This window comes from Coenobita brevimanus, chromosome 60, assembly GCF_032717465.1.
Source record: "Coenobita brevimanus isolate Jiangsu-jjx chromosome 60, ASM3271746v2, whole genome shotgun sequence".
In the NCBI taxonomy this organism is placed as follows: domain Eukaryota; kingdom Metazoa; phylum Arthropoda; class Malacostraca; order Decapoda; family Coenobitidae; genus Coenobita; species Coenobita brevimanus.
Window position 1 is genome coordinate 39,522,630 of NC_137013.1, and position 24,607 is coordinate 39,547,236.

At 41.5% G+C, this 24,607-nt stretch overlaps 1 protein-coding gene across 1 annotated transcript in view; it reads right to left on the reverse strand.

The window, feature by feature from the left end:
- The window catches only part of LOC145403388 (KICSTOR complex protein SZT2-like), a 214,005-nt gene that overhangs the window by 96,563 nt on the left and 92,835 nt on the right, over nt 1–24,607 (reverse strand). The window contains exons 35-44 of the mRNA XM_080275171.1: nt 21,713–21,983; nt 18,628–18,703; nt 18,120–18,305; nt 14,471–14,628; nt 7,802–7,956; nt 7,348–7,509; nt 4,593–4,774; nt 4,096–4,403; nt 2,702–2,869; nt 981–1,102 (exon numbers count right to left, since the gene is read on the reverse strand). Coding sequence (XP_080131297.1) covers nt 981–1,102; nt 2,702–2,869; nt 4,096–4,403; nt 4,593–4,774; nt 7,348–7,509; nt 7,802–7,956; nt 14,471–14,628; nt 18,120–18,305; nt 18,628–18,703; nt 21,713–21,983 — 1,788 coding nt within the window. The remainder of the gene's footprint in view (nt 1–980; nt 1,103–2,701; nt 2,870–4,095; nt 4,404–4,592; nt 4,775–7,347; nt 7,510–7,801; nt 7,957–14,470; nt 14,629–18,119; nt 18,306–18,627; nt 18,704–21,712; nt 21,984–24,607) is intronic.

Below are 24,607 nucleotides of genomic sequence, written 5' to 3' on the forward strand. Positions count from 1 at the left end.
CCACAAAACACATACTAAGTGGCATTTTCATCTCATTAGCTTGTTGCATTAGATGCCTTACAATAAAAATCTGATCATTACAATCTCGACCCTTTCTAAATCCTGCTTGTTCTTCTCAAAATTTTATCAATTACTGGCTCTATTCTGTTTAACAAGATTTTGGAAAAGACTTTTGCAACTACAGGTGTCAAAGTTATCCCTCTCTAATTGCCACACACACTTAAATCTCCCCTTTTTTGGTATTTTTATAATCACTCCATTTTTCCACTCTTCTGGACCACCATTATCCCAAGCCACACTAAAAAGTTTCAAAAGCGCTATTTTTTTATTTCTAGGACCAATAACAGCACCTCTATTTTGAGAATGCCAATAAATACCCCACTTTTCACATACTGTATATATGTAGCAGTGTAAAATTACTACGAAAATGGATATGAAAACAGTATTTACTTCTTATAACCAGTCAATCATGAACCAGAACCATGTACTGTACAGTACAATAAAAACACTCTGCTTGTGGAAGCACTTTCCCTTCACACTTGTGGGAGCATTTTCCCTCCACACATTCTAGTCATTAAGTGAAGACTGACTGGAATGACATACAATGAAAAGATACCTCAGGAAAAATATATGAAATTAATTAACTGCTTGGAGGCATTACAAGAGGAAAGTGACAATGCAGTATGAGGAACTAGGGAATAACGAGGCAAGACATGGAGCCTGATGTTATCATCATCATTGTTGTCGTCATCATCATCATCACCATCATCTCAATCTTCTTTCTGTCCTAAGGACAGGGTAAGGCAGAGATGAATAAGATATGATGGGGTGAGATAGGGGTGCTAGTTGAGAAAAAAGAGAGTGAGGGAGATAAAGAAAATGACAAGTTATTAAGACAAACAGAAATCTGAATGTAAAATACAATGACTAACATAAGGTACTATTTTACAGCTACACTAATAAAACCCACAGAACCTGACCTGAGTTATGACGGCTCTTGAGGGCATCGGCAGTTGTCCCTCCCGAATTATTACGGCTCTTGGTTAACTCGGAGGAACTGTGGCGGCTCTTGATGAACTCGGCCCACAGTCCACCACCACAGCTGATTGGCACATGGCCAGATAGAAAGCACACTCATCATCATCATCATCATCATCATCATCATCATCCTGACCTCTTCATCCCACCTAAGAATGAGGCGAGAAAAGGTCAAGGACGCAAGATATGAGAAAGTGCAGTATAAGAATTATCAAGAAGCGAGGCGTGGACCTTGCAAGAGGGGAACAAGTCAAGAGTGAGAGCAGTGGAAATGAGTTACTTGAGAGGAGCATGTGGAGTGACATGGAGGGACAGGTTGACGAATGAAGAAGTGAAGGAACGTTGTGGGGTAGATGTGGATGTGGTTGAAAAGATTAGGAGAAATACACTGAGGTGGTTTGGACATGTGGAGAGGATGGAGAATGAAAGACTGACTAAGAGGGTGTATGTAGGTGAGGTGGAGGGAGGGAGAGGGAGGGGTAGACCGAGGATGAGGTGGAGGGATGGAGTTGAGAGGTATATGAGGGAGGGGGGGGTGAGTTGGGGGGAGGGGAGTCAAATGGTGGGTGACAGAGTGACTTGGAGGCGTTTTGTCTGCGGCCACCCTTTGCGGGATTAGGGCGTCGGGCTATAGATAGATAGATAGATGCCAAACACTCATTAACTATTCAAACCCACTGGAATTTCTGGCCCTACTTTGTACCACACAAGTTTAACAATTTGTAGATTTTAAAATATTTTTCATATATGCACTTCACACTACCTACCATACAGAGCCAATCTGTCAACTATCTTAGGAAAATATACAGTACTGGCTAATGACCTAAGCATCTGGAAGTCATAAACCAACATATGGAAATATTGCTTACTGGGAAGATACAATAATTTCACCTGAACCATCTTCCAATATGAATACAAGGAGAGCATTATTGTGCTTGTGTATACATACAAGATGTCCCAACTGGACTTTACACACTAACTTCAGGAGCTGATGCTTGACTGAATTCAGGTAAAAATTGTTATCTCTGCATGGATCCAGTTTTCAACCGTTATGGAGCTACAGTTACTGATAACCAAAAGGGTGAAAACAGTCTTCCTCATAGTTCCTCCATATGGTTATCAGTAATTATAGCTCTGTAACCATTGAAAACTGAGTCCATGTTATTATAAACTTTTCTTTACTCAAAATTAGACCTGCAGTCACCTCCTGAAGTTAGCACGCCAACTCTCAGGCACCCTGTATACTGGGTAGAGCTGGGAAGGTGAAAAGATTAGTGAGGGGAGATAGGACATGGTGAGGATAGGACTGGAAGGGAGGGAAGCAGCCAGATTTGGTGTAGGAAAGAGGTGGGAGGAGAGGAGACTAAACACTGTCAACCTGGTAGCATAACTGCATAACTAATTTGTACAAGGTCTGAGAAAATGAGACAAAGAGTTATTTGCTTGAGTATATAATGCCTTGCTTCAAATCAAAGAAACTCTGGAAGCAGCAAGAATAAAAAGATGTCATCCCATTCCCAGTGTTAACTAATCACTCTTACTATGGGAAGCCTTTCCAACAATATAATACCGGTATAATCTTAGGAACTGACATGGACAATCTACAGTAAGACACTATCATGGTGAAAGGATTAAAGCAGCCTGACACAGCCTAACTCCTAACCTCATTGTGGTGGTGGTGGTGGCTGCATTGCCCCTGACATGGTCCCCAGCAGCCGAGTCTATGGCTGTCTCCCCTCCTCCACCAGGGGCCACAAAACTGTCAATGCTGGCTGACTTGCGGATCACATCAGCTGGGGTGGACGGCCGTGGCAGACTCTCAGACCCACACCTGTGTCATGGGAATAAAGTAGCATTTTTTTGTACAAGCAGTTTTCACTGAGTCAAAGTCCAAAATACCAGAATGATATTGGAATGTTTCAAAATACTTCAATGATATTCATACAATTTGTACTGCAACTGGATGAAATTGGTGAACCAGCTTAAAGGGCAGCAGTGGAATTTTAATTTGCAACTTTCTTATAATAAGCAAGTTTTTCACTAGTTATTGACGAGTTTGACGTAAAAAGAGCGTAAAAAAGGGCAGCTTACAATGAAGATTTCTAGCATTCTGCTTTTGGTAATACATGATGGCTTTTGTCTTCATCCTTCAAAGTTAGTTACAACAAAGTAACATTTAAATTCTTCACATTTTTTTTTTTTACCCAAGAAAATTATTTATCAATTTTTGAGATGTCAGGACTGAGTAGCCTACCTCTATGCCCCTATGCTCCTCATAAAATTAGGCAGTAAAGGACTGAATGATGAATCACAGGATGTAATACAGTTTCTGCAGAAGATTCACCATCAGAACAAGTGTTTTCTGATATGTACTGTAATGATTTTCTTAGATAAAAAATTAACTAACTACTTTCTCTCTTGACCCTTCAGCAGATAACAACACATCCAGTATTAAATTTTACTGTCTCCACACTCCTGTCATCCATCCTTCCATCATCCAATCCTACATTGCCCCATGAGGAGAGTAGGAGCCCAGGGCTAGGTGGCTGGTCCCAACAATTAAGATGAGAGTGACCAGCCTGACTCATCGCTGAGTGGCATTACATGAGCAATGAACCCCAACCACCCCTTGGATATAAACCTTCACTGGCTCAATCCGATTGGAGCACAATAATTACCCACTAAACCACCAGGCGCCATAATTTGGTTATATGCTTACCACCCAGTGTAGTAAATGGTTTCCTGGTGTACAGGAAACCACTCACTCAGTGTAGAGTCACCCACTGGCAGAAGGAAGAGGAAAGAATGAAGGAAAGAAAGACAGAAGAGGGAGTGTAAAGTCACCTGTAGGCATAAGGACAAGGCAAGAATGAAGGAAAGACAGAATGGGATGGAAGGAAAGAAGGCTGGAGGAGAGGAAAGGGCACACCCGAGAGCAGCACTACATCGAATAAGTGGATGGTGAGCGCCCCCACCTACCACTAACAATAATAATAATAATAATAATAAGTGATTTTAGTGAAGGGATCATACTGAACACATTCTCATATGGGATACCTGACAAGTTCATTAAGAGGCAGAGAGAGCCGATGACTGGTTTCCTTAGCTATTCTCTGCATGTCTGTCAATGCTGTGCTGTCCAGTGCATCAACCCCATCTTTAGCAGTTTTGGTGCTATCTGACAATCTCAACTCATGAGTTTCAGTGCCCTGGTGGTCATTCTCTTGGACTGGTTTCTTTTCATCACAGAGGGCAGTAAGTTTCTCTTCTATCAAGCTCTCAGTCATTTCTTTATTTACATTTTGGTCAACTTCAGATCCTGCGAATGACTCCAGGATCTCCTCACCAGTTTCTTTGTCCATCATCTGTGGGGCCACAACAGAGGAATGTTCTTGAGCTCCAATATTTTCCAATCCTAAATGTCCTAACTGTGCACCTACTCCTGAACTTCTGGTTAACTTCGGCTTTGCCTTTGTGTCCTTCCCACTCTTCTTCATCTCCACATCTGCTTCTTCCTTTTTCCTATCCTCATTCTCTTCTTCCTCCCCCTCCACATCTTTTCTATCCTTTCCAGGCAATTCTCCAGTCTGGCCTCCTTGTCGCCGTTCTAAGAGTTTTTTGGCTAGTGTGTGAGGGCCGGCATGTGTTTTCTTGGGAGACTCAGAGCAGCGGAAGCGAGAGTCGTGTGGGGGATATGATGACTCACGGGAAAGATGGCTCCTGCTTTGATTAATATCTGGAGAAGAAAAGATATTTAAAATGCTGACTGAATTATACACTCCTTACCTGTCCTTTTTTCCACTGGTTATTCTCTTGACTTCTACACCCTGGTTCGAATGTGCATGATAAGTCAAAAGTAAGAGCAGTGGAAATGTGACTGTTGAGGAATGTGTGAGAGGAGTGCATATAATGGACAAGAGAAATGTATTTTAAAACATGCAGCGTATATGAAAGTTATTCTTAGTAAATCACATAGTGACATACACATCACTGCATAAAATAAACCTAAATTTCAGGAAGAACTAAGATACAGTCATCCCTTAACATCCGCGTTATTAACATAAATAGTTTTACATATCCGTAGGTGGATACAGTACTGGGGCCAAATTCTCTAAAGCATTTCATCTCGTTGAACTCTGCTGACACTGTTTACTGCAAATGTAACACTATCCCAGGCACAGTTCATCACTGTTGGAAAGTCCCTGCACTGTTGTTTGCAGATGATACTGTGTTGTTGAGTGAAGATGAAGGGGAGCTGCAGGGCTTGGTTGATGAGTTTGAGAGAGTGTGTAAGAAACAGAATCTAAAGGTGAATGTAGGGAAGAGTAAAGTGATGGTCTCTGAAAATGGTGAAGTCAGTGAATGTACAGCGAGGTTGGATGGTGAGGAATTGAAAAATGTGAGTACGTTTAAGTACTTGGGTAGTGTGAGGAGTAAGGATGGAGGATTGGAAGGTGAAGTGATTGAAAGGGTACAGCAGGGAAGAAAGGTTGCTGGTTCCTTGAAAGCAGTGATAAGAAACAGGGAAGTGAGCATGGAAGTGAAAAAGTTACTACATGACAGTACTGTGATACCAACTCTAACGTATGGAAGTGAAGCTTGGATGTTGTTGGAAGGACACAAGTCAAGAGTGAGAGCAGTGGAAATGAGTTATTTAAGAGGAGCCTGTGGAGTCACATGGAGAGACAGGCTGACAAATGAGGATATAAAGGAGCGTTGTGGTGTGGATGTGGATGTGATAGGAAGCGTTAGGAGGAACACACTGAGGTGGTTTGGCCATGTAGAGAGGATGGAGGGTGAATGACTGACGAAGAGAGTGTATATGAGTGAGGTGGAAGGGGGGAGAGGGAGGGGCAGGCCGAGGATGAGATGGAGGGATGGGGTGGAGAGGTGTATGAGAGAGGGGGGTGTGAGTTGGGAGCAGGACAGTGAAATGGCGAGGGACAGGGCGACGTGGAGGCGATTTGTTTGTGGCCACCCCAAACGGGAGTGAGGCATCTGGCGATAGATAGATAGAGATTATCCTGTGAATCAAATATAACACTCTTCCTTTTGGCCACTTAATTTATTAATGCCATTAATTCATCAGGGGAAAAGTAAGGACGGGCTAGGAGTATTTCTTTTCTTCCATGTTCTCCTGAGCTGGTCTAAACCGGTTTGCTGCCCTCCCTCCCCCTCTCTCTTGCACCCCTCGATGAGCTGGTTTAAATTGGTTTGCTGCCCTCCCCCTCCCCTCTCTCTAGTAAATAATACGAAACAATAAGCACCCAAACTGCACTGAAATCACACGAGAGTGGCTGAAAGTGTTATTTCATATTATATTGTGAATTGCTGTGATGAAATATAAGTGATTTCGTGATATTTTTGTGATAATCAGAGAAGTCATGATGCTAAGCACATTAGCTAGCAAACTTCTTGTGGTTGCAAACTATGAAGATATGCCATGAAATGACTCATGACATTATATCAATAAGCTTTATAAAAGTAAGTGGTAATGAAAGTCATTCATGAAGTTTGATAAAGCTTGTAATGATTTTCCTCACACTGTTACTGTTTCGCTAAAGTCTAACTGGAATATCATAACAAAATCATAGGACACTGGCTAGAAGTGTTTTATTTTAATTATTACTGCAATTGCTGTGATGAGGTAATGCAGCCGTAACCCTATTTTGTATGGAAAAAAATCTTGTGGTTTGGTGGAAATTTCCACCTCCCTGGGCTATTTCCTGCATCAGACAGTCAAAACACACCTTGTATTCCCTCAAATCGTTCTCCATGCTTGGAGTGCCTACGGACATGCAGTTTGTTGCAAACGTTGGTAGAAAGATTGACGTTTATCTGACAAAAATTTTAGCTCTCAAAATTAACGATATGTGGGTTAAAACACAAGTTGAAAACACACAATTTTTTTCCTATTTCTCTGCAATGAGCACAGTCAGTACGTTGTCATCACATCCGCTGCAGCCAAAGGGTTAAGGGGGGGTCCAAGGGTGTTTTTAATGGGGGCAGCAGATATCCGCAGATTTTTAACATACACGGGTGTCTCTGTTACCTAACCCCCGTGGATGTTAAGAGGGCACTGTATACATTTCAAATAATTTTTGCAAATTGCAGCAAGCTGGCACTTTAGTATCACTAAAAATAAGAATGCCAAATCATTATTTTTTATCCACCTACCAGTTATAGTATTCACCTATTAACATATCTAATTCTAAAGTTCTGTGAAGACCATTAAAAAAAAAAAGGCCTTCACACCTTTGTACTACCACTCACTACTTTTTCATACTATCAACAAACAAAACGACGTACCAGAATCCGAATCTGATGTGTTGACCGAGCCTCTTCTCTCAGAATCCCTCCGTTCTTTTCTCTCTCTCCTCCTCACCCACTTCTCCTTCTCCTCCCCTATTCCACTCCGCTGCTGATGTTGCTGGGACATCTTTGTGTCTCCCAAATTCTCCAGTGGGTGTACTGAGATAAAAAAAAAAAAAAAAAAAAAAAAAAAGAGAGAGAGAGAGAGAGAGAGACCATTATTATTTTCCAAATTCAACCTTCCATTACCAGCACTTCACAGGGATCTACCATTATTTTCTGCTAAAAACATTTAAAAGCATTTAAAAGACAGCCAGTCTCACATTACTCCCTTTAATAATTAGCAAAGGCACACGGTTAGGTTACCATAATCCAGAACATCCATTAGCAGATCAACCTACAAGTAGAAGTATTATACTGTACAACAAAAAAGGCTAATGACAAAACTTACATTCAGTTTCGAATGAGACAACTCGGCCTGGATGGCATCGAGATGTGGTAGGAGGGCTGAGGAGGGGGTCAGGGGAAGACAGGTTGGAGGCATGGTACACACCTGATGCATCCATCTGCATTAGTTGTGCTGTGTCATCACCATGAGATTGTGGTCTGACAGAAAAATTAAGCAATCATTAAACTTAAATTGCCATCTGTTAATATACAGTACAGCACCGTTACATATATACAGTACATATTAATCTACATCAGCACGATCATTCTCATTATCGTCCTAAATGAAGAAGAGTGTCATAACAATTTGTTCTGATATGATAATCCAGCATTTCACTCCAAACCATCCCCCAATACCACATCAAACCAAATCAGATGATGATACACTTCCTATCTGGGAACCTATGAAAGCCCTGTTATTGACAGCTGTGTTCTGGTTCAACTAATCCTCTAAGGGAATTCCCATATTGAGATTGGTAATGATACAGCTGATGTTTTGTATGGATTAGGAGCTAAACCAAGAGCTAAAGCCAGCTGATTACTTTCCAACAGCTGCTGGAAACTGTTGAGAACTGGATATTTACCGGAAAAAATACTTTCACCTCGACATATAATTTTGCTTTGCCTGGGAAGCTAATAATTTTGAACATAACACAGTTATACTGTACATATACAATAAAACTATCAACACATCATCATCATCATCATCTGAACCTCCTTTCCCACCCTAGGGCAGGGTGAAGAGTAGCAACACCCAAATAGCCTAAGTTTGCCCAATTCAATGGACCATGCTTCCATTCAGTCATCATTCAAGCCCACGGAATCCTGGCTCCATCAGATAGGCCCAAAAAATTTTTGCTACATTTTGTCGCTTCACATATATCTATCAGAAAGAGTTAATCCGAATGCTGTCATGTTAAAAGGGGTGCCAAATCCCTGATCATGCACATCTTTGCACAAATTTCATCCAGCTAGCTCAGTCTCTTGTCAGTCCCTTAGCCTCACCAACTTCCATACCTCTCTTCCTCACACACTCATCCACCATATCCTTCCACCTTCTCTTAGATCCACCATGCCTCCTTCCTCCTTCAAATTCACTCAGATAAACCTTTTCACCATTGCCATCCATTCTCTCCACGTGACCAAACCATCTCTGTACACTCTCTTCGATTCTGGTGTCCACAGACTTCCTCACTCTGCATCTTTTGCAAATCACATTATCCTGTACCTTATCCACTCTCTGTACTCCATATACATTCCTCAGCAGTCCCCTATCGACTGCTCATACTCCTGACTTTTCATTTTTGTGCCACACCATTGTCTCGCATCCATATGTTAAAGTTGGCAGTAACACTCATCAAGCCTCAAGCAGCTGCAACACTCAAGCCTCTGTTTTTTATTATGGCCTTTATAGCACCAGCTACTTTCCCTCCTTGTGTCACTCTACATTCCACTTCTTTTGCACATTTCCTCTCATTTCTATCACTGTACCCAGGTATTTGAACTCTCTCACCAGGTTCTTACGTTATCAGAAGAGGCTGGATGACTCTGTCACTGATGCCTGTCCAGGATATAACACAGCACCCCATACTATTATGCACATTACGGAAGACTGCACTGCACACAGTCACCTATGCCAACAACACAACATACACTACTTGAGAGCTCTGTGGGAAAGTCCGATCACGGCTGTGGCCTTCCTTAGGGACTCGGGGCTGTTTGGCCAGACTGCCTAAGGAACAACTGCTACTACTACTACTACTACTCCCACACTAATTCCAGTCTCTCTCTATTCACTGTAACATCACACTGGGAGCCACCTTCTCTCTCAAAAACCATCACTTTACTCTTTTCTACATTTACTCTCAAGCCACGATGCTCACTAATATCTACAAAACTCTGCACTGATCTACCAAATTCTTGTCCGGTATTAGCAAGTAGAAATGCATCATCAGCATACAAATTTGTGATATTCCATCAATCACCATTCATTACTAACACCATCCCTCTCCATTTTTTGTGTCTTTACTTTTCTCATCACCCCATCCATATAAATATTAATGATCAACTTAATAATATTGTCTGGGATTAGCTGGAATAGAGTACTTGTGTTATCCTTATCATAAGACTGTTAATGATGGCAGTGTTATCGTAACTCTCTGGTTCCTGTAACTTTTTGTCTATGAGATAAAATTGTCTGGCATCAGCTGATATAGAATACATGTGTATCCTGATTTTAAGAGAGTTCATCAGATATTTGGCTTTCTTCTGCTTAGTAAACAGAACCACTAAAAGAGGAGGATACAGAGTAAACAAAAATGAGAATATGACTGTGGAATGCAAGTGGATGGATGTGGGAGGAGAGGAATATCTAATGTGAAGAGGATACCTTTTCCAAATCAACAAAAACAAAATAAAGATCCCTTCTCCTACCAATATATTTTTCCTGAAGCTGACGAACAATGAATATAGCATCAGTGGTCCCCCTACCTGGCATAAACCCAAACTGCATCTCATCAATATTCACTCTTTCTCTAATCATACCTTCTAAAACTCTCTCCATTACCTTCATTATCTGATCTAAAAGCTTTATACCTCTATAATTTCCTCTTTCCAGGGCATCACCCTTCCCTTTATACACATTTACATTTACACTCTTCAGCCAATCATCTGGGATAACACACTCATAAATAATCCTATTTATCAGGTCAGTGACTAAACTCACCCCTATATCGCCTGAGGCCTTCAACATTTCGGCAGTCAACCCAGACACACCTGCTGCCTTCCCTACCCTCATCCTGCCTATTGCCTCACTCACAGTAGCAGTATCAATCAAAGGCCAAGGGCCAGACACTGGATCTGATGGCTCCAAACCTTCCCTGTCCCAGTCAAACTCCTCATTCAACAACCGGTTATAATGCTCTCTCCATGCATCTTTAATATCCTCACTGTTCACCACTACCCTTCCTTCATCATTCTTCACACACTGCTCACCTATAATATCCCGATTATCCTTCTTCACTTGACCTGCCACCCTAAATATCATATTTTTCCTTTCCCCATGATTTAGGTTATCAAGTAATAGTCTCTGTGACTCAGACTTTGCCCTGTATACCTCTCTTCTAGCCCTACGCTTGGCAGCCAAATATTCCTCTTTGCTACCACCCTTCTTCCATTCCCAGAAAAGCCTTCTTTTCTCCTTAACTGCAGCTTCTACACCCTCATCCCACCACCAAGTTACTTTATGTCTTGGTGGTCCTTTTGTCCAACCACATGTTAAACCAGTAACTCTCAAGAAATTGTTCTTGAGGGCTCTGTACTGTTCATTAACGCCTCTGTCTACAGCTCCCTGTTCAGCCACCACTCTCCTCAACTCGCTATAGAAGGCATCCCTTACTACAGTAAAAGTCCTATTATTCGGCAGCTGATTGTTCGGTAGATCCGACATTTCGGCAGTTTTGAGAAATAGTCCCATTTACGAAAATCATTGATTGTTCGGCAGATGTCCGGAATCATCTCGGCAGTCTAGGAAGTGTTATCTGTGGCTTGTAGGCCTAATGTTTCATTACACTTCTGTATGTTCACTAATTTCTATACAGTAACCCCTCCAATATCCGGATCAATAGAGCCATAGGCAGGTCCGGATAGTGGTCCTGTCCGGATATTGGGCCCCAGCTTATGGACTTGTACTTATGGACCCTAACTCTGAAAAACACCTATACAACTCCCTCTGGACATGCATTGCACCTATTTAAGACCCAAATCACACCAATAAGGGACATAAAAGACTGAAATAAATGCAAAAGAACCATAAAATGAGGTTTTAGAGGTGAGTTTATACAATATTAAACATTCTGGGTACTTACAAGTCCCTTGCTCTTGGACTGGTTTGAACCGCCAGTTTGCAGTCCACAGTTAATCCTCTGCACTCTAAATTCTAATTTCTTAACACTGCACAACACTGTAAATTCCCGTGTGTTCTAGTGGCAAGGTATAGCACTTTATTCACTGTTTATTCACAAAAAACAAGCACCTGTGGCTTGCACTGTTATGAGTATCTGCTCTCCATCGGAGTTAAGCTGTGACTGTTGATGTTGGTGGGGTAACAGAGTTGCCAGATCGCAACAGCCACATTACCAATCTCCTCAACTTTCATTGTCAAATATAAGTTTTCATTACCAAATTCGTAAAGCTAGCATATATTCTTCACTAATTATATATACAAGTGGAAATACATGTAATCACTCTACTTATAACTAACACCATGTTGATTATTTTCACACTATGTAGGGTAGCAGATTAATCAGAGAGAGCAAACAATCCACCATCTCCATCCTGTGTATCCTCATACATGTGAAAAATCCATTTGGTAATGCATTATTCTAATTCATTACCAAACGAATTTTTCATTACCAAATTGGCCCACACTTGGTAATGAAAAATACCAAATGGCAACCTGAAAGGGGAGGGGGGAGGGGGAGGAAGGAAGGGGTGAAGGGACCATGGTGTAACAGCTGTTTGGCGCCAGGCGGGAATATCAAATTATGGGAGGGAAAAAAGTCAGATTTTTTTTCGAATTTTTTGCGGTTTTTGGCCCATTTTGGGAATATTGGATCCCAGGAGGATTATGTCCGGTTAGTGGGGATGTTCGGATATTGGGCGTTCGGATATTAGAGGGATTACTGTATTTTTATTCCGATTCATGTATAGTACTGTATTGATTACACTGTTGCACAGTATCATACAGTACAGTAACCACCCCCACCAAATTAGCGAGGGTTACGTTCCAAGCCCCCTCGCTAATTCTTGAAATTCTTTCATTCTTGACGCCTTCCTGAAAATAACACTTACCGGTAATTGAGTAGCCCATGAACCACTGACACTGTAATGCATTACCCATAAATAAATGTTGCTTGTTAAATCAGTTTCCCCGTTGTTTTTAGCTGTAAAGCTGTGACAGCTTTAGTATTTTTATTCCTCAGCATAATGGCGGAAGGGCCTGTCCTGTTTAACTGAACCTAACCTAACCGAGTTTAACTGTACCTAATAATTTAACCAAACCTAACCTAACCTAAAGTCAGAAAAATACTTAAAAATAAACTGGAGGAATATGAATTGCTAAGGTCTCTCTGTTGAAACTTAAACGTACATTTAGTGCTCATTCTTTTGTTCGTTTTTGTGTTTAATGTGAAAGAGAGAGTATTGATGCAAACAGTAATATATCCCATTAACCCCTTAATAACCTCCGGCACTGAACAACCTTTTACAGTACCGATGTCACTGATCTTAAGTTAGTGTGAGCTATAAAGAAAACTGAACAATTATGGGGAGGGAACGAAGGTCACTGGTATGTTTACACGACTCTAGCTACGATTCCAAGCAGTCAGGCGGTCGGTTAATCTCAGATGTTTTCGCCCATTTGGTAAATACACCGTAATTTTACCAATCTCTCCGTGACTCATAGCGAATCATAGCATGGGTTTAGGAAGCTAAATAACACATTGCTAGGTGAGGCAGACAATTATCTTCATAACTTTAAGAAAAATAATTTGATTTCAGAAGAATGGAAGAACTTTACGTACTCAGAGAGGGATTCAATTTCTTCCATTTTCTTATAAGATGTGAAGATAATCGTCTGGCGCACCTAGCAATGTGTTATTTAGCTTCCTAAACCCATGCTATGATTCGCAATGATTGACTGGAGAATTGATAAAGTTACGGTGCATTTACCAAATGGGCGAAAACATCTGAGATTAACTGACCGCCTGACTGCTTAGAATCGTAGCTAGAGTCATGTAAACATACCAAAGACCTTCGTTCCCTCCCCATAATTGTTCAGTTTTCTTTATAGCTCACACTAACTTAAGATCAGTGACATCGGTACTGTAAAAGGTTGTTCAGTGCCGGAGGTTATTAAGGGGTTAATAGGATATATTACTGTTTGCATCAATGCTCTCTCTTTCACATTAAACACAAAAACGAACAAAAGAATGAGCACTAAATGTACGTTTAACCTTCATCAGCAAGACCTTACCAATTCAGATCCCTTTATTTTATGCAATTTTCCGACTTTTATTTTGTGTTTGGAAAAAGTACTGTATACAGTACTCTCTCCAAACATATTTGTAATAATGTAAGTAGTGATGAGTTCACCAATACAAATGATGTACTGAGCTGGTAGGTAATATTCCGTATCATTTCGGCCATCCAGAAAGTGTTATCTGACTTGTAGGCCTACTGTGTCATTACACTTATATATGTTCACTAATTTACATATATATTTCAGATTCAGGTATAGTACTGTATTGATTGAAGTATTGTACAGTATACAGTACTCTCTCCAAACACAGCTGTAATACCATAAGTGGTGATGACAGTGTTCACCAATATATTCAAGGTACTGAATGGGTAGGTTTTTGATTATTCGGCAAATCTAATTTCTCGGCATCATCCCGGTCCCATAGATGCCGAATAATGGGACTTGTACTGTACTTGGTTTTTCAGCTTCCATATTTTCCTCCTAGGAATGAAGAGAAACTACTAAAGGGACAGAGATACAGCAAGCTCTATATAACTACCTGACAATGAGTGCCTGTTTATGGAATATGAGAGGTGGGGATGAAGGACAGAACCTATTAAATGGATGGAAATACAGTAAGTCCTCTGTCGTTACCTAATAATGAGTGCCTGGTTGTGGAATGCAAGGGGTGGAACGAGGGATGAGAGGTGTCGTCGCCGGGTCTGCTGGTGGGGAGTCCAAGCCTGCACCAAGTAGTACAAAGATCCCTTCTGCTGCAGTTGATGGCCTCCCACACTCAACCGACCAAATTCCTTTGGAGCAATAAGTGAGGTTTTGAACTGTCATGACTATATTTATAGAGTGGAAATCATCAGTCAACTCAGACCACACATAATGCTTCTCATATTACTCATGATGTCTTCTGATTATTTTACTAAGCTCAGATAAACTTTTTGAACTGAAGGGTTCCATACAGCTTTAAAAAAAACCTTCACAATGAAAGGCCTTTAGGTATTTAAACAACACTGTCTGGGAACAGGAAGACTGAACAATTAATGACATCACCTGGACGCAAGGATGAAAATGCAAGATATGGTAAAGTTTAAAATTCACCCAAGGTCATATTTCTAGCAATCAAAATTCCTCATCATTAAGATACTCCTATTTTCAACAAATACAAAGGGTAGGCAAAATACTGATATGTAAGAAAAAAGCAAAGTCAATGAGCTATCACCCAAGTGTCCAGTGAAATAGTTAAGATCAGAAGAAATACATAACAATAATGCAGCTGTTCATTAACCCATTCAGACTGGGGAAATTTTTTCTTTTAAGACCCTAAAAGACAGGTGTCCGCATGTTGTGACAAAAGCCAAGGACAGGCATAATCAGCCAAATGTAAACAAACTTTTAAACCTTTGTAAAAGCATAATGAGTAATGCTAGAGTAAAAAATGAGGTACCACTGGAAAGCACATACCTTCAGGTCTTCCATGAGGTGGCATTGCAGACGACTTGAACTTTCACTGGACAGGCAGTGATTTTAGAAGGTGTATTAAAATCACGTTTTTTCACTACCAGGATCACTATCCGGAGCTTACCACACTCTGATTTTCACATTATAAGTACAGTAAGATCTCACTATAACAGACTAATTGGGGCCCATGCCAGTCCGAAAAACGCGAAATTCCAATAAAAGCGACATCCGGACTTTCCCCGGCTAATCCGGACTTTCCCCGGCTAATCCGGACTTTTTCCGATATATCAGACATTAGTCCTGATCACATGAAAGTTTTTAAACTGTTCTGACTACCACTGCGGTACTGTACTGCATTACAACTTCACTACGTTACTCAAATGGTACAATATATATGACGATACTGTACTGTACACTGATAAACATGTCTTTTATTTACCTTATTGTGGTGAGCATACCTGAAGTGGTCAGGCAGTCTGGACTGCTTCTGGCTTTATCGGACTTTTTCCGATATACTGTATAGGAATTTAGTCTGGTAGATCCTCAAGTCCGATAAAAGCGAATTCCGGTCTATTGAAGTCAGTTATATCGAGGTTTTACTGTACTATTCAACATTGCATATACTGTAAACATTCACTAGGATCACTGTGGTAGTCACATTTCATTGTACTGGCACTGCAATACTCATACCACAAACTTGCAGTGTATCCATCCATCCATCCATCATCTAATCCTATGTTGCCATCCATCCATCATCTAATCCTATGTTGCCATCCATCCATCATCTAATCCTATGTTGCCCCATGAGGAGTGTAGGAACCCGGGGCTAGGCAAGTTGGTTCTGACATTTAAGATGAGAGTGACCTGCCCCACTCAACCCTGAGTGGCATTACGTGAGCAATAAACCCCAACCATCCCTTGGATATATATCTACACAGGTTCAATACGACTGGAGGACCTTAATTACCCACTAAACCACTAGGCGCCATAATTTGGTCATACAGTTACCATCCAGCATCATAAATGGTCTCCTGGTGTACAGGAAGCCATCTGGCTTGTCACTCAGTGTAGAGTCACCCACAGGCAAAAGGAAGAGGAAAAAATGAAAAAGAGAAAGACAGAAGAGGGAGTGTAAAGTCATCTGTAGGCAGAAGAGAGAGGAAAGAATGAAGGAAAGAAAGACAGAAGAGGGTGTGTAAAGTCACCTGCAGGCAGAAGAAGGGGAAAGAATGAAGGAAAGGAAGACAGAAGAGGAAGGATGGATGAGAGGAAAGGGCAAACACCCAAAGCAGCACTACATCGAGTGAGTGGATGGTGAGCACCCCCACCTACCACAAACTTACAGTGAAATACAATTTCAAAACCATTTTGTAACAGTTTTCCAATAAACTGGACACTCCACATTATAATAATAATGATGATGCTAATATCATAACTCATGTCACCGTCGCACACTGTTCCTGCAATGTATTTATTACATAGGGGAACTAATGGAGAATAATATGCTTCCAATATATATATATATATATATATATATATATGACAGGAGATCGAGCTGGCTGGATGAAAGTCGTGAGAAGAAGTGCATGATCAAGGATTTGGCACCCCATTTTAATGTGAGAGTATTCAGATCGACTCTATTGGATACGTTTATGTCAAGCTACAGAATGTGGTGAAAGTTTTTAGCCTATCAGATAGAGCCAGAAATCCGGTGGCATAAATGATGAGTGAATGGAAGCATGGCCCACTGGACTGGGCAAACTTCAGCTGTCTGGACGTTGCTATTTCTCACCCTGCCCTAGGGTGGGAAAGAAGGTCTGGATGATGATGATGATGTACTGTATGTATGTATATATATATATATATATATATATCCATCCATCATCCAATCCTACACTGCCCCACAAGGAGTGTAGGAGCCCGGGGCTAGGCAATTTAGTCCTGACACTTAAGATGAGAGTGACCAGCCTCACTGACCCCTGAGTGGCATTACATGAGCAATAACCCCAACCACCCCTTGGATATAAACCTTTGCCGGCTCAATCCGATTGGAGCACAATAATTACTCACTAAACCACCAGGCGCCATAAATTGGTTATATGGTTACCACCCAGTGTAGTAAATGGTTTCCTGGTGTACAGGAAACCATTAGGCTTGTCACTCAGTGTAGAGTCACCCATAGGCAGAAGGAAGAGGAAAGAATGAAGGAAAGAAAGACAAAAGACGGAGTGTAAAGTCACCCGTAGGCAGAAGGACGAGGAAAGAATGAAGTAAAGAAAGACAGAAGAGGAAGGAAGGAATGGAGAGAGGAGAGGAAAGGGCAGACACCCGAGAGCAGCACTACATCGAGTGAGTGGATGGTGAGCGCCCTCATATATATATATATATATATATATATATATATATATAAAATATAGTGGTGGGGGGATGTTGGGGAGGGTTTGTTATTGTCATCCTACTCCTCCACAGAGCATGGGAAGCTGCCTCAATGCCCGCGCTGCTTTGAAAAATGGCAGGACTGCATATGCAGAAACCCATCTCTTCACCACCAGTACTCTTAGACTGCATATGCGGACACCTGTCTCTTAGGGGTTAACCTTGCCATTTCCTATTTAAGATACTTTTCGATCTGGAGGGGTCGGATACAGCCTTCATAATCACCCTAAATACATGAGGTCTTTCTCATGTTAAATAAAATCATCTAGAAATAGTAAGAATAAATTTAAAAGGAAGGCACTTAGATTCAGGTGGTCAATCACAATTACCACAATCTAAATCACTCTCTCTCCACCACACCTAAAAAGTCCCCCAGTTCCTCAAAATATCAGACCTCCATAAACAGCTGGCGACTTTGTTCAACACCACACACGAAGCTGAGAGGAACGGCTTCTGACACACAGTTGCGAGCATGACGCGAGCCCTCCACATGCGTGGCTACCATCTTCAGTGTTGCTTCTGTTAGTGGGTACACATGCAGCATGGCCGATGCTATCTCATCACGCAGCAACCATTTGATCTGCAAGGAATAATTCAATGTCAGTGCCATCATCAAAATGATGGTTATTATCATCATCATCACCATCATCATCATCATCATCATGTCATCAAGTTCATCATCGTCATTACAGTTCCGACCATCCTAAAAAAGTATTTCACAGCATAAAATGGAGTAAACAGCATCATAAAATGGAATTAGGATATCATAAAAATAAAATTATCATCACCAACATCACTTTATTGCTATGAAAAAAAGGGGGAGGGGGGTGGCAGCTCATAAGCTAAAACTACACTACACTACCCTTCCCTTCCACATCTTGCTCTACCCTCATCACTCTCACCTCATCAACAGTTGACAGGATGGCCTGATGCTGGTAGTTTGGCAAGTGACCCAGCTGGTTTTCCTCCCCCAGGTATCTGGTGAAAAAACAATTAACATCACCATCATAGCAATCTCTTATTCCCACCTATGGATGGGGTAAGACAGCATCCAGACGACAAAACAGAAAACAAAACAGAACACAAATCAACAGCATACCAAGTGAAATGGATAATAAAATATCATCACAAAACACTGTACAAGCAATCCACATTGCCTGTCAGGGATGTTTTTCATCCAATCATCCATCATCCAATTCTACGTTGCCCAATGAGGAGCATAGGAGCCCGAGGCTAGGCAAGTTTATCCTAACATTTAAGATGAGAGTGACAAGCCTCACTCATCCCTGAGTGGCATTACGTGAGCAATAAACCCCGACCATCCCTTGGATATAAACCTTCACTGGCTCAATATGATTGGAGAGCCATAATTACCTACTAAACCACCAGGCGCCAAAATTTGGTTATATGGTTATCACCCAGCGTAGTAAATGGTTTCCTGGTGTACAGGAAACTATTGGCTTGTCACTCTGTGCAGTCACCCACAGGCAGAGGTAAGAGGATAGAATGGAGAAAAGAAAGGCAGAGGAGGGAATGTAAAGTCACCCATAGGTAGAATGACGAGGAAAGAATGAATGTCTTAAAGGATGTGTTTCATGATATCAGAATTGTTTCCAGACAGCTGGTAGTGCAAACTAGGAGAATCAAGCTAATCAGTTTTATAACGAGTACAGTATAACAACAATGACCGACCATAGTTTTAAATTTCTAGTGTGCATACTCAGAGGCTGCATGTCATCATTCAGGTTCAAGAGTGTAGGGAGATCAGAGGTACACCTGCTGACATACATAAATATCGATACACTTCATTATGAAAAATAACGAGATGGTTATAAATGTCCTAACTTAAAACCCCATGATGAAATATTGGGTGCCCAACAACTTTTTGTTTTTTGTTTTGTTTTTAAAGACTCCAACATGCTTGCATGCATTGGCCTTGGTCACCTAATACCAGCTCTCCACGCTGCTTCATCTCTGGCAGCTTCCCTGTTCAGTCCCTTATCCCTGAGGTCAAGCTCAATGACTTCATCCCAGGTCTTTTTTGGCCTACCTCTCACAACCCTACCCTTAACATTAACACATCTCACATTCTGCACCCATCCTCTCCACATGCCCAAGCCATCTCAATCTACCTCTCCTCATCACAACACCAATACACTCCAGTCCCATCCTACCTCTCAACTCTTCCATCGTAAACCTAGCCCCCCTAGGCCTCGCACTCAGAGATGTGCTGCACATCCACCTGATCATTGTCATTTCTCTACATCTGAACCTGAGAATATCCTCTTTCTTTACTACCCAAGCCTCACTACCATACAGCATCGAACTCCTAATACATGTTGCACACCAAGATCCCTTAGCATGGAGGGAGACTCCTCTACATGTCAGGAGTGGCAACAACTCCCTGAACTTCTTCCAACCACTCCTCACTCTAGCCACAGAGCTAGCTCTAGCCCCACTTCCAGTGCATAACATGTCCCCCAGATAACATTCCACACACCAAAGAGACTCACCAGCAAGATCAATCCTTTCACGACTGATGATCTCCACGTGCTCTCCCTGACAAAACGCACACATGAAATCAGCATTATCTTGTAGTCCACCTCTAATACCACTGCATCTCTTATGCACCCACTTATCGCAAACACTGCACAAGATGGAATTACTTCCCATGTTTTTGTGACAAGTCGCACATGGCCACTCTCCCTCTCCTTGAACAGTACTGCCACCAGCACTAGTACCATCACTTTTGTTTTATCTGAATTAACTCTTAAGCCCTTGTGCCCCAAACCATCTCTACACTTCCTAAGTCCTTCCTCTCCCTTCCTTTCATTCTCTGCAATTAACACCAAATCATCAGCATACATCTCCCACGGGAGTCCATTTCCGAAGCCACGTGAGATGGCTTCAAGTACCATGATAAACAATAGGGGGCTCAAGCCTGGCCCCTGATGCACATGAACATTCATGGAAAACTCATCACTCAAATCTCCATTCACCCTTAACTAGGTGCGAGCACCCACATACATAGCCATAACTACTCTAATCAGCCACTCCTCGATCCCAAGCTTGCTCATTGCCCACTTCACCACCTCTCTATGGATTCTAAAAGGCCTTCTCCAAATCAACAGAAACAAATTACAGATCCCTTTCTTTCCCTGAAACAGTCAAACAATAAATATGGTATAGGTGGTCCCTTTGCCCGGCACAAACCCAAACTACATCTCATCAATATTCACTTTCTCTAACCACGCCTTCTAGAACTCTCTCCATTACCTTCATTATCAGGTCCAAAAGTTTTATGCCTCTATACTTACCTCTTTTGAAGGCATAACCCTTCCCCTTGTACACATTTACAATTAAACTCTTTAACCAAATCTTGGACATCACACTCATGTAAAATCATATTTTTCAAGTCTGTGACTAACCTCACTTCTGTAGCTCCAGAGTTTCAATATTGCAGCAGTCAACTCAGACACACCTGCTGACTTCCCCACCTGCATCCTGCCCATTGCCCTGCTCACAGTATGTGCCCTACTGAGAATGTTATTTAAGTGCTTCATAATTTTCTGACGAAAAATTACAACAATATTACTCTCCACAATGTTACAGGGGGAACAATGTGCTTTGCTAATGAATCACCTTATCCACATGTAGACTTGTAGCAAATCAAACATGACTACAGATCAGCAAACACAAACAGGAGCCAAATAACTAGCAAACGATATAAATTATTGGTCCTGGCCTAATGGTTTTGAAATACCTGGCTACTTTACATTTAATTTTGGCTACTGGAGGACAATTTTACTATGCTCAAGAGAAACCTAAATAACCAATTAAGTTAACAAACACTCACAAATGATGCTTTGGCTAAGAGTAAAGGACTGCATTTTTGTTCCAACTTCACAATGGATGATTTTATTCAGCTTGGAAACTTTCATCACAGCAAAGGGTCAATACAACAATGAGTGTAAAGGATATACTCACGAGTCATCTATATCAGAGAGTGAGGCACACGTAGACTCAGATAGGGAGCGACCGTGATGGAGCTGAGGTGAGGCAGTGGAGCAAAAACTGATTGTTCGGGCAGATCGGCTCAAGTCCAGACCAGCTGATGGGTGGCCATCTGTGGCCGGGACTGACCGAGTGGCAGGGGCAGTGGCAGAGGCTGGTGGCAAGGTCATACAGAGGACATCCAGGGTCACATTCACTGAGGACAGGTCAACTTCCTGTTCACTCAATGAGTCCACAAGCTCATCTGTGGGGCCAAGACAGTGGTATGCAACTGGGGATAATGGTTTATCTAATATTTATCCTCTTCTACAGTTTTTTTTTTTTTTTTTTTTTTTTTTTTTTTTTTTAATGCAAGGAAGAAGGAACCAATAGCAAGAAGCCTGCAAATTGTTCCCTCCAAGAAAAAGTATAAAAAGGATAACATAGAGCCAAATTCAAGATCCGTTCATTTCGAGATGCCAGGACACACTGGGTTTGAAAGACTGGAGATCAGAGGCAGTAGGAAATAAAGACAGAATGAGACAGTTCCAGAGTTGACCTGTTGCATACATGAAGGACTGGGAGTAATGGTTAATACTTGCATTAGAGAGTTGGACAGAAAAGGGATGAGTGTTTGTTGCTAACGGGTGCTATGCACCTGCCTTAGTCATGGATGGAGGCAAGCCGACAGTTCAGAAGAGCAGTGACCACTGAAATAGTGATAGAAAAGAGATAAAGATAAAACAGTGTGGCAAAGAGACAGAGGTGAATGGAGTCAGTGAGAGGAGGACAGTTAATGAGACAGAGTCTTTGACTCCACCATGTTGAGAAGACCTGTATGTGGGGAGCCTCCTCACACATGATAGTTGTACTCTACGCAGGGGAGAATAAAACCCCTGTATAAAGTCAACGATTGTGCGGGGGTAAAAAAGGCCTGGAGTCAGCTCAGAACACCCAAACTCTTAGAAGCAGATTTTACATGAGAGGTAATATGTCCTTTCAATGAGCATGAGAGAATGAAACCCCAAGTATTTTTAAAGATGATGTAGGACTGAGCTGGATACTGTTAAAAATTTGTAGGTGTACCTGTGCTGGCTAATATTCCTAAACTGAAGAAAGCTTTGCAGGATTCTTTGTCCACAAATGATTCTCAATGATATGATGAATCAGTGAGGAAAATGATGGACATTTCCAGAATGCAAAGCAGATGCAGTGGAATAGTAAGTGAACTTTTATCTCTGACTGTACAGTGCAACCTGATCATGTCGGCTACATAAGGCACAGGTTCGCATGAGACATAATCTATATATCTACCTATCTACAGCCATATGCCCTAATCCTTGAAGGGGTGGCCAAAAATGAACAGTCCCCATGTTACTCTGTCATCTGACATCAGACTGCTCTTTCTCACCTCCTCCTTCCTCTCATATACCCCACCATCTCATCCCTCAATCTCACCCTCAGTCTCTGCTTTCCTCTACTCCCCTCCACCTCACCTACATACACACTCCTAGACAGTTTTTCATCCTCCATTCTTTCCACAAGGCCAAATCATCTTTAAGTACTTATAATGCTCTCCAGCAATTCCAGGCATTGTATATACAGTACCTTCATATGTCAGCCCTGTTCACCTCGTGGTAGCTATCCATGCTATATAGATTATTTGAATAAATTAGAGCCCCAAGCAATTAAAAAGAATATTCTTCTACTACAAATGTCATTAGGCAAGATTCTTGAGAGAAAGTGAAAATAATATTATGTGATAAAAAGTATCTTGTAAACACAATGTATACAATACAGTCACCCATTCCCAATATTATTTAAGAGGCTCCATATGAGTGTGGGTAAAAACCACCAAACAAATGACACAACTATGCTGGTGAGAGAAGGATATGTTTGATGGGTGAATAATGTACTCTTGAAAATAGAAGCAATCATCATCATCATCATCATCATCCAGACCTCCTTTCCCACCCAAGGGCAGGGTGAGGAGTAGCAACATCCAGACAGCCCAAGTTTGCATGCGACAAGGTTGTGCGATGTTCCCATGGTTCTTCAATATATATATATACAGTATATGTAAGGGGGGATGAGAGAAGTAAAACACGAGTAATGGAGAGAGGGATGGTGTTGGTAATGAATGGTGACTGATGGAATATCTCAAATTTGTTGTATGCTGATGATGCAGTGCTACTTGCAAATACCGTACAAGAACTTGGTAGACCGGTGCAGAGTTTTGCTGATGTCTCTGGATGTTGTGCTGTTGTAGTAAATGTAGAAACGGATAAAGCGATAGTTATTGAGAGAGAAGGTGACTCCCAGTGCGATATTAAAGTGAATGGAGAGAGACTGGAACTGGTGAAAGTTCTAATACCTCGGTACAGTGATAAAAAATAGAGGAAAATGTGCAAAAGAAGTGGAAAATAGAGGAAGGAGGGCAGCTAGTGCAATGAAGGCCTTGATAAGAAACAGAGTTTTGAGTGTTGCAGCTGTACGAGACCTACATGAAGGAGTGTTAGTGCCAACTTTAAAATATGGATGTGAGAATATGGCATGGCATGAAAAATAAAAGTGAAGAGTGAAAGCAATGGAGATGGAACTGCTGAGGAATGCATATGGAGTACAGAGAGTGGTTAGGGTATGAAATAATATGATTCGTGAAAGATGTGGAGTGAGAAAGTCTGTGGACACCAGAATCGAAAAGAGTGTACTAAGATGGTATGGTCATGCAGAGGGAATGGATAACAATAGTGGTGAAAAAGGTATATCTGAAAGGATCTGAATGAGGTAGGAGAGGAGGCAGGCCAAGGAGAAGGTGGAGGGATATGGTGGATGAGTGTGTGAGGAAGAGAGGTATAGAAGTCGGTGAGGCTACGGGACTGACAAGAA